Genomic DNA, 11,574 nt, shown 5'->3' on the forward strand with positions numbered 1-11,574 from the left:
ACTGAAGTAGTTTTCAAAGCAGATACTTATTTAATACAGATTTCTGCAAGTTCTGATTTTGCTTTCAAACTTGCATCATCTCCAAATGTTCCAAATAAACTATCATAATTTTTCTTCATGCTAAGACACTAAACCTTAACATCTTACTACTGGTACCCAATTTTAACTCGTATTAGTTCAGTGTAAAGTCTAAATAAGTAATACCATTAAACAAGGATAGTTCTCTACATATATTGAATAAGGCGTCCATTCTTACTCAGTGTGTACTGCAGTGTTACAAAAGCATCTTTGTCTAAATATCTGCAACTACTTTGGAAAAAAAGTTTGTTTTATCTTAAAATATTTTTTTAAAACCAGTTTAAATAGAAAGTGACTAATAACACAAGAAGATTGGGATTTAGATGAACATTAAGTGTTAGCACACAACTGTTCCACTAGATGCTGCCATGTAATAAGGCTTTGGAACCAACATCGCCACAGAAGGCCATATTAACATTTGCATCAATGGAAGTATGAATTAAACATCCTCCTACTGCACCAGCTGAGGTTCTCCATGTATCTGTATTATTTCAAAAGTAAGGACAAGTTGATGCTTATCTGTAATATACAGCTTTGTCATTTGGCTGAGTTACCTGTGTATGTGCCTCTTCGATGATGAACTGCAAAAGGAAAATGTCTAAAGCAGCTTATGTTGTTGTGTAACCAAGACTATTTTTTTTAAATGAAAGGTATTTACTTACAACTGATTTGTTAAGAAAGGTGAAATTTCATAAGATTATATACATATATAAACATGTCATCCTGATGGTAAGTAAATTATTTTTTTAGATTTCAAAACTAAAAAACTACTTTTCATTGGATATTATTGGTCAGTAAAGATGTGCTACCCTACTAAAACTGTAAAATTGATTCAAAGGCTGAGATTAAATTATTCCATTTTTTCTTCAGAAGACTGACATTTGTAATTTGAACCAGTATCTCTTGGGTACTTGCATAGAAATTAATTGCACTGAAACTTCAGCCAAATCATGTTACCCATTCTCACACTTCTAACATTGAGTGAAGGGACAGAAATAGCTTAAAGCACATTTTCAGCTTTTAATTTTCTCCCTTTAATTCCTGTGGGTGCTTTCCTTTTGCAGGAAGCAGACATGAAATGTGAACACAAACTGTTCACACAGTATGACTGGAAAGAAATTTAAATTACACAAGTAATCCATGTTTATTTGTCAAGATATAGGAATATATCTCAAATTTAAAAGACCTATTCTGGCTGCAAGAAACACTAGTATATCAATAAAAGGGGGCATTCAACAGGCAAAACTTTGGCACCACTGGTTTATCAGAACCAAGTTAATTTTGGCCACAGTTTAAGGTTTAAAATTCAATTTACACTACACAGTAACAACAATTTTTAAACTACTATCTGAAACTTTAACAGGCACTTAAAAAAATTCAAGAATAAGAAACAATACCTTCATTCCTTCTTCCCAGCTAATCCAGAGGTCACCTCGAGTCAAAAAGCACGCTACAGCATGCCGGGCTAAATGGTGAATCCAACCTTCCTGACGAAGCTGTGTCATAATTGCATCAATCCAAGGAAAACCTGTCCTGCCTTCTGCCCATTTGGCCAAAGCCTCAGGATTCTTATCCCATGGAATTTGAACACAGATAGGATTCCCCTCCATTTTATCAAAGCGTGGATTGTTAGTCGCCGCTGTGTAGAAAAATTCACGCCATAACAGCTGGCCATAGAGGGAGAGGGGAGGGGAGCTGTTCTTTTTTACCTGAAGATCATCATTAAAGGAAAACATTTTATTAGGAGAAGAAGTAGGGAAAACCCACGGCATTTAAGAATGCGTATCTGGCTACGTAGAAATCATACCTTTTTGTACAGATCCGTTAACTTGAAATAAAAGAGACGACAGGACAAACAGCCAAAGCGGAGGTAGGGACTAAGCCCTGTAGGACTTGCCAGAAGGGAATTTGCATTCATTCGTGGTCTTTCAAAGTTTGCTACCCAAGCCTTAAAAACACCACAAAGCAATATCAGACTACAGACTAGGAAGCTCCATGTAAACATAAAGGGAGAAATCACACACTATCTGTAACTGAATCCAGATACTGGACAGATGATCACATTACCTATGATATTTAGGGATTCCCTCTTGAAACAGTGGAACCTCTAGAAGATAACTCATCTTAATGCAGAAGACACAAACTGTCTTCCAGGACTATCTATCCCTTTCTTTTAAATACAGAGGGAACCCAGACAACTAGCAACATATTAGCTTTCAGGGGTATTCCCCTTCGAAGTTATAAAAAGTATTCCTCAAGTAAAACTACCTCTAAAGAAAAAAAATATTACATTTTTTTAGTAGAAAATAGTGTAACAGGCTCTCTCTAAAATTCAAATTAGAAGACAACCTGCTATCATCTTTTTAAACTAAGAAACAGCAACTTGGTTTATATCATTAATATTGAGGCCTTGAGTTCAGGTTTGTGGCTTTGGTTTTTTTTAAAAGCGACATACCCAGTTCCTTTTACATTCTGTTACACAGAGCAAATATGTTTCCCACAGATGTCATACTTGCCATGATTTGAAACATACCTTTCGTTCTAAATGTCTTTCCAATCGTGTGAGAGCTTCTGTTTCTCCCCCTGGCCATACTGCAGAAGGCAGACCATCTGTGTCAAAACCTGAAAACCAAATCGAAACAAGGAAATTATTTGCTCGCTTATACTGTAGGATAACAATATTCTAGCATATTGATACTTGACTACATTCTATTGTATCTTGAGAATAACTTTAAGTTGGACGCATGGCAAAGTATAAGTTTTAAAGCAGTACACAACCAAGATTTATCAGAGCATATTAATAAGTCTAACTTGCAGCAAAATCCAATTTTTACTTTTACATTTGTATTAATTTACATTACAAGTTCTACATGCTGAATGGTCTTTCTATCATGTTTCAAATTTTCAAGTTCTCAGCTCTGCAATGTGTGGGCTATTTCAAAATCACAACTTCTATTTTATTAACAACTAAGAAGTAACAATTGCTATTGCAATTTACAGAATGTCTAATTTTTTCCATCAAGTTAAAAGCATGAGTGCTATCTTCAGAAAGAAAGATGAAAAGGAGGTAGTGAGATTTCTTCTTCCACGCCTCCCAGGACTGTTCACCAGGTGCACAAGATACCATGTGTGCCTACAGTTCAATCACCGTATAGTGAGATCTTCTCTTCCTAAAAAGGCTTTAAAAGCAAGGTCTATTGTATGAGAGTTCAAACAGACTAGACAGAGCAACCAGAGCTTAGCCAAAATCTGTCCAGACCATTCTGTTAGCAATTTGAAAGTCATACCACATCTGCTTGTATTCTAGTGGAGGAAGGGTCACAGGAAAGAAAGGGGAGCAATCACAGGACAATAGCTTGATACTGTTTCTTAAAAATCACATTTACAGAACCACAAGACTTCTTTTTTAAGCTTCTAAAATAATTATTAGCCTTATTATTATCTTTTTCTGGCATTGCAAGACAAGAGGGTTTTTTAATTAACTTGTGACATGACAGATTAATGACCTGAAACACAAAAACACCAAATGCACCTAATACAAAATGAAGTATCAAAGACTATTAGTAGCTTAATTATTACTTGGTACCATAGGAAAACGGCTGTGCTGTATTACAAGAAGCCAAACAGTAATAAACGTAGTTTGATCTGACTTCCCATTTAAAAGAAAACAACTAAAATGTACAGAGTTGATTATCCTTTTCTGTTCTTTTTGTATGTCATAACTGGCATCAGTTCAGTAATTAACCCCTCTCATGGTTATTTTAAGTATTACTAATTTAGTGGTAGGTGACATCTTACTTCTTTCACAACGTCAGCAATGTTAGAACATACCTAGCTCTTCAAGTGATGGGACACCGTATTTCTCATCGTGGTCATCAGAAACTGGAGTAGTACATTTTTCCATTACCTCTGGGGTTATAGTCTCCACTGGCATCTCCAGTGGCTCCATTCTACTGATTAGGGTCTGGAATCGTTTGTAGGTAAGAGGAGGCTGTCCTCCATTTAATTCTATTATTCTGGATTGAAAAAAAAAGAGAGGTTGTACATCAGATAATAGTATACAACAATTTCTAAAAATGAAATATAGACACCTATACACACAGAGAAATAAATATCCTGTTGCCTGCCTCTAACACATTACATAAAATCACAGCTATACATGTTAATCCAGATAGTCTGAGCTTTAATTTTACCATCTTTTTTTCCCCACTAGGGAGACATAAATTGCTTATAACCAAGTCAATTATTCCTCATTCCTGGGTTGAGGAAAGTCCCCCAAAAATAAGTTAATGAATATGGACAGCTCAAAGCAAGGAAAAATACAGATCAGCAAAGCAGATGAGACACCATAGCTACATAAAGATACATCCATCTACAAGACTATGCTATTTCCATAAAAAGCCCCTATTTTTCTATTCTGGTATTAAGAACAATATTCAATATTACAACTCTCTTAATATGAAGAAAAATTAAGCCATGGTTTATACACAATGACTGTTGTAAAAACACATTTTCCACATTTTGCAATGTCATCTTAAATCTCAGAACTAGGAAAACTAAGAAATAATTTACAAAGTGGTAGATAGAACAAACTCTTCATTTGGTGGGGGCGTTTGGGCAGGGATGGGAAAAAAGGAATTTTCAATTTAGAATTTAAATTAAAAGAATCATGTATTCATTTCAGAAAGGTAAATAATTTTCTTTCCTTTTCCTCCTGTATGTCTAGCTGCCTCTCATACATTGGCTTGTAACAGAATAAAACAGGCATCTACTGCAATATATTACTTAATGTTAAGAGAAGCCAAGTCATACTTTTGAGTAGTTTGCGGATTATGTTTCTATAATAGGGAGCTAATACTAATCCATTTAAATAGAACTGTGGAAAAATATAAACAAGACATTAAGTAAGGCAACAGAGGAATATCAAACAACCCCCAATTACTTACTGGGTACGTAACTGATAGGAAACAGTTCTTGAAAAACAAAGTACTTTCTGCTAACTTGTGTATAGCGAGTGAAACAGGGACAAAACAATTTAACAAAACAACAGATCTTATTTGTGAAAACTTACAGGCATGTTTGCATAACTTAATTATAAAAGATAATTAACATGACCATTATTTTCAAAAGAACCCCAAATTGAAACTGTATTTCAGATACAGATATGTATCATTTTTTGGAGCTGCAAAGTTCTACTCAGTATGTAATAGAATTTCGATGGATGGATGTGTAAGAGAGAAACAAATCAAAATATGTTTGGTTTTGTGCTCTGTGTAGAAAATGACACACAATATCTACCCAAATACTACATAAAATTCATACTTTTTTTCTTATTTTTAAAATCAGAGGTATTGGTAACTTACTTGTCTAGGTCATACAACGTATGAGAAATTCGAACGATGACCTCCACTCCAGCTTCGCTAGCCAGCTTCTTAATCGCTGCATCTCTTTCCTTCCCAAATGGTTCAGAATCATATTCAATAGAAAGTTTTGCAATATTCCACTCCTGCAACACAAACCAAAAGTGTGGTCCTTCAGCAAGTCAGCTGCTTGATGGAGTGTGAGGGAATGGAAAACAGGAAGGACACTGACACCAGCTACTACCTGCATATAGTTGTCAGAGAGACACAAAGGCCCAAAATACATTTAGACACCCAGATTCACAAAAATAAAGTCTAACATTCTGGCATCTAGGTAGAAATCAGGCATTAAAAAAGCCTCCTGTGTGGGTCCACACAGTAATGGGACAACTTCTGTGCAGACTTTGAAAACCCAGCTCTAACTGTACGATTTGTATATCTACAGAAGGGAAAGACGGCAGAGGCTGTCTCCTGCACATTAATCAGCAGCAGTATCTTGCTCTGCAGAAAAGCTTTCACGTATGCCTGTCAGCTTTAACAGCAGAAGTGAAGATGGCGAGGACAGGGCAAAATACACACAATCACTCCCTTGCCCGAAAGCAAAGACCACACACTTTCCTTCCCTTTTCCAAATCCCTACCCCTCACCCACCAGAATGAACAATCTTAAAATTCTCAATTAAAAAAATAAGGAGCTCCTAAAAAGGAACACATCTTTGAGTCTAATGTCCTAAATGCCACAGATGCTCTCATCAAGGCCAACAGTAACAGGAGGAGGAAGAGCAGCAAAAAGCAAGCTAAGGCTTCTGCAACAGTAGGAAACCAGAAAGGTGAAGTATGCACAGAGTGATCCTAAAGAGCCATCCTGCCAATCAATCAAGCTCAGAGAAGTACCTTTCTAATCTTAATCAGTTGATTTAAACACAGCAGCCAGACCATTTCAGAGAACTAGATTTACATCAAAGAGACAAGGGGCACTCTGTGCTGTTCACCTAGGGTGCTGTTTCACTTCTGAACTCCAGCTCTCTCCTAGATGAAGCCCAGGTACAACCCTGAGGATAAACAATTCCAAGGAGTTTCCTCTTTGAAAGAAGGCTTGACTTCTTCTATCATTAAGTGTTCCAAGACTGACCCAACAGGCTCTGAATCCTCAAGCAATCTCCCTACACCTTCATATAACATTTATTTCCCATTTCATAATGTAAACCCACTGTCTGGCAGGTTGCAGCAGATACTTTTCTAAATCTTTGTTTCCTCTGGCATATTGAAAAGAAAACCATAAAAAACATGTTCAAGAGCCAGAGCTATGTCCCCAGGAGAGCCAAGGAATTCTGATACCAGTGCTATGTGATGTGAATACATCCCACATCACAGCAGCATAAGTTAGGCACATAGAAGAAGCACGGACACAAATCGCTTTGCAGATACTGCTGGATGCTTTTAGCAACACTGATGCATGTAAAGAATTAGATATTGTTCCAATTCTATTTTATCAAGCCAGTCCCAAAAAGCTAGAGATGCAGAGCAGACCAGGACAAACTGAAGAAAATGAGGCAAGAACCAACCCAAACCTGTCTGGTTCAAGTTATCTAACAAGCACCAAGTAGGTGCCTGCTACTAGTGGAAGTTGAATCTCTGCAGTAGGATGAAACCTCCTCAAATTACTTTAAAAATATATAAAAACCCAAAAACAAAACAAAAAAAGAATTTTGCAAAGACCTGCAAGTCCACTGGCAAAAATATTCTGTCTCTACACACTGCTCCAGAGGATGATCACCTACTGCTGCTATCAGCAGCACTGTTAGCTAGTACTGTCGAAAACATGTGACACTGAATTCAGTGTCTTAAGGGAAGCAAAGCTGCTCTGAAGGACTGAAAAGCGGAAACCAATCATATATACATACATACATATATATATATATGTGCGCGCGTGTGCATGTGTGTGTGTGTATATATATATATATATACAAATACCTACATATACACAGAGACACGAATGAGAAGAACCTAAAGGTCCTTGGGGCCTTTTGCAAGGATAAAGCTAGATCAGTGCTCTGCCTTTTGAAGGAACTGTTCTTCAGCCTCTGAAAAGGAGAGCACTACCAATAAACAATTGTAAAATGTTCATCCCCAGGAAATCCACAGATGCTGGCATCTGTGATAGGGCTACTGACACAAGGCTCTACAACAGTTCCACTAACTCCTACCATTATTTACTTAAAGTTATATTCTCTCAGGCAATAACATCTGAACACATCTACATGTTTTCTTCTGGGTCATGATCAATGCTCACCTTTGAGACATTTAATAAGGATGACCTGAAAAATTTGGTTCAGTGTTACATGCCCTTCAATGCACTGCAAGTGCATGATGTACAGCTACTGCTCTGGCAAAAGATGCTGTGAATTGATGACATGAGACAGATGCATGTTTCAGGTAGTCTTCAGACAAAAGCTGAAGAAATCCTCAAGAGGTTCAACAATGCCTCTGATTTGTTCAAGTATACAGGATGCCCTGAAAAGCCTCTCAGTGAACAAATATATGATAAAGACACTTTCTGGTAATTTGAAGAACCAGAAGGTAGAGATATGCGAATGCTCTTTTTGGACAGCTGTACACTATCTATATGAGAAGTTATTTTCATTACCTTTTCAGCACAAAAATTAATATTCTCAAAATGTGGCACTTTAATGCTGTTAGGCATGGAAGGATCAGCTTAGCAGCAAGATCTGAAACAAGAGTTGTCAAAGTAGCTATGCAATTATTTAAGAAAACTTGTCACAGGTCACTTGAATCCAGAAGGCAGCACACACAACAGCAAGACCTTTGCCCCTTTTTAAATGCAATCAAACCATATTTGGCAGGCAGATATAATGAGCTTGAATATCTGGGAGGTTGCAAGAGGCGACTAATGCCCCAGTACTCCTGTAGGAAATCCTTCACTGAGGGGAAATCAAGGAAAGACCAGTCAGAGCATCATCCAGTTCGCACTTCACAACTAAAGCACAAGAATGAAGAAGGAAATTTAAGTTAAGTTTTGGTTGAGTTTTCAGCTTGGTGTTGAAGACTTAGGAATAAAAATCTTGAACAGATGACAGCTTTGGAAAACCAGATACTTACTTCTTTTTCCACACAGTATAACTCACCTCAGTTGCCTCAATCCAGTCATTCTTTAAAATCAATCTGCAAAGTGTTCATCTTTACTATCTTATTATAGTATTGTTGCCTTAAATACACCATTATCAATGGAAGACAAATTAATATCAGTAACAATCTCTCACAGCTTTAGTTTGCTCAATAATAAGACCCTTTCCCACAAAAGCCTTAAAATTTCTTTGACAAGAAATTGCTTTTTACCTTCACTGTGCTTTTATCAAGCCTACTACCAGCAAAAAGCAGCTTATTAAAATACTATAAATGGCCAGAAAGCAATCACAGCACATATCTGGTCTATATAAAACACTGATTTTACAGGTCAGGCTTTGAACCTGGATTCATGTGCACAAAATTATATTTCAGTATTTCAAAGGGAACCTGGAAAGGAAAATTTAGTAATATACAGTACCTCCACTTAGCAAAGCATTAGAAATCAGTTCATTTCTGGAAATAAATAAACCAAAAACTCTAAAGTCTAAGAGCAACTCAGTTCAGTTGGTGATAGGCACATTACAGGGGAAACCCCAAATCTAACAGAAAACAATCTTGAAGTTGTTTGTGAAGTACTTGCATGGATAACAGCTTACACTGAAGTATATAGTACAAGAAATATTACTAGTTGAAATTAGTTTGTCGGTTATACTTATGCATAGAAACAAGAACTACAAGGTGGCATTTACCTTAAAAAGTCTGGGGAAAACATCTGCTGGCTGTCCACGAATAACAAACAAACGTGAATTCAGTTTCCGGAGATTGGCATCAAGATCCTCAAGACACTGAAGCAGGAATCTGCAAGGAATTGAAAAAACAAACAAACAAAAAAACCCCACATTTATTTTCTGAGGCAAACCAGACAATTTTACCAAATTAAAAGGGAACTATTAGGAACAATCCAAAGATCATCAGACCTTCAGTATTTGGTGCATATCTGGGTGATGCACACATATTCACATCTTAATTGCACTTAGCTTGCAGTAGTTCAACACCATATAATATTTTCAACGATACATAATTCAGAAAACCAAACTGCACCACCACTGAAGTTTTTACCTCAGCACTATTCAACTCTGCAATGGACTAAAAAAGCAAATCACAAAAAACAACCCAACAAACGGACAATCAGCTGTTGGCATACTGCTACTAAACTTAATCCAAGTCCTTCTTACAACACACCAGTCTGAACCGTTACTAAAAACAACATTACCAGAGGGCTACACAGTCGTAACTATCCCTTTGGCCTTCATTTATAAAAATAGCTCTTTATATAACAGTTTCATGCAACTTGGCTGTAACCTTACCTGAATTATTTAATGAGCAAATCAGCAAACAAGGGAAAAAATGTGGGGAAGGAATGGGATGCTGGATATCTACAGGTCTTCAAGAGGAGCAGGGAGTGCACAGAGGATGTTGAGACAGGTTTACATGTGCAAAGATGAGTGGGTTCAATAACTACAAATAGCTCCAATGGTGAAAGTTGTTTGGAAAGAAATAAAAATAAAAGGAAGGAGAGAGAAAAATGGAAACTCTCCCTTATGGTCAGCCAGAGAGGGAGATGCTGGGGGTCCCCAGATGAGTGCCTTTCCTTTGGACTCCTTCCCAGAGTAGCTAGCAGCTCCCTCACAATATTTTTCCCTGTAGTAACACTGTAGTTTTCACCAGGAGCTGCTCAAACCCTATGGCTGCTATTACGTACAGCGCTGCTGGCACTCAAAGTGCGTGCTGATCAGGGCAGATGCTGAGTCAGAGCCTGCAGGTCATTAACCTCCATGCACGCACATTATTGCCATTAACCAAGAGCTACACCCAAACTGGGGGGGAGAAGAGGAGATTCCCACACTGCAGGCCACTACTGCTGAAAGAGCCTCCTGTCATGACGCTATGTGCAGGTGCAAAGTCATGAGGATACCACCACAGGAGCCCGAGACCAACACAGGGAAAGCAGCACTACAGAGGCCTGGAGACCCTGCACCCATCCTGCGCCTGAGCAAAAGGATGCGGAGCTACCAGGGAAGGGCAGGAAACTGCACCCCTGCAAATGCCCAGAGCCGTACAAAGACGAAGTCGCCGAGCAACCAGGCTTACTAAAAGCAGGAGTCCATAAAACACATAAGGTTTTAAGAATAAATTCTAAAAACATAACCAGTTACCATTAAAATGTAAGGGATAAAGCATAAGTGACTGTTGTAAACCCATCGACATTTTTTACATTTTCTAGAGATTTAGCGATATATAAATGATCTCTGCCTAACACACACTGCCTCCGACTTATTATGGAAAAAAAAATTAAAAATTACTCTATAGAAGGCTGACAGGAAAACCCCCTAGCCACTATTAAATGCCAAAAATGTGTGGCTCACTTGACCTGAAAGGATAACAGAGAGCAAGCAAGTCCAAGAGGAAGCCAGTGTACAAGAATATAACTGTTTCTTGGCTGGCAACTATGCTTAGATGTTTAATAACTGGAACAAGCCAAAAATGTCTACTTTTCTCACTTTGCTAAATTTTATTTTGAGAAAACCTCCAGGGTAGTGAGACCATGAGGTAGGATATGCTGTATCTAAAAAGAAACTTCTGTATACTCATTTAGAAACCACACAGGAGTAAATTCAAGAATCAGATGAGAATCACACATGCTTCTATCAGAGAGAACTTGGGCCCCATGTACCCAGGCCAAAGTCACTTCCACTTGGACTCTGAAAAAGTAGAACTTCCATTTATCTTTTTTTTTTTTGTTTAACCTGAAACAACAGACCTTATCATTAATCTTATCCACCTGAATTTTGCTTTCAAAGAGCATGTGCCTTCACTTATAGTTCTTCTCAAGTCCCTATGAAGACGAACTGCAATAGTGTCCTGGATGTTTATGGAACTGTCCAGGAAAGGTTGGGTTTGTTTGGGTTTGTTTGGATTTTGTTGTTGTGGTGGTTTCTTTGGTGCACTTCAATTGTTTGTTTGTTTGTTTTAACTTTGTACCAAAGAAT

At 37.6% G+C, this 11,574-nt stretch overlaps 1 protein-coding gene across 1 annotated transcript in view; it reads right to left on the reverse strand.

Annotated features, from left to right (window-relative positions):
- Positions 1 to 9,384, reverse strand: part of CRY1 (cryptochrome circadian clock 1) — a gene marked incomplete at its 5' end in the record, with an annotated part of 17,196 nt that extends 7,812 nt beyond the window's left edge. Inside the window, 6 exons of the mRNA XM_010192841.1 lie at positions 1,476 to 1,787; positions 1,886 to 2,026; positions 2,612 to 2,700; positions 3,910 to 4,094; positions 5,442 to 5,584; positions 9,274 to 9,384. Coding sequence (XP_010191143.1) covers positions 1,476 to 1,787; positions 1,886 to 2,026; positions 2,612 to 2,700; positions 3,910 to 4,094; positions 5,442 to 5,584; positions 9,274 to 9,384 — 981 coding nt within the window. The remainder of the gene's footprint in view (positions 1 to 1,475; positions 1,788 to 1,885; positions 2,027 to 2,611; positions 2,701 to 3,909; positions 4,095 to 5,441; positions 5,585 to 9,273) is intronic.
- Positions 9,385 to 11,574: the final 2,190 nt, after the last annotated feature.

Source organism: Mesitornis unicolor, unplaced genomic scaffold (genome assembly GCF_000695765.1).
Source record: "Mesitornis unicolor isolate BGI_N332 unplaced genomic scaffold, ASM69576v1 scaffold12249, whole genome shotgun sequence".
NCBI classification, from domain to species: domain Eukaryota; kingdom Metazoa; phylum Chordata; class Aves; order Mesitornithiformes; family Mesitornithidae; genus Mesitornis; species Mesitornis unicolor.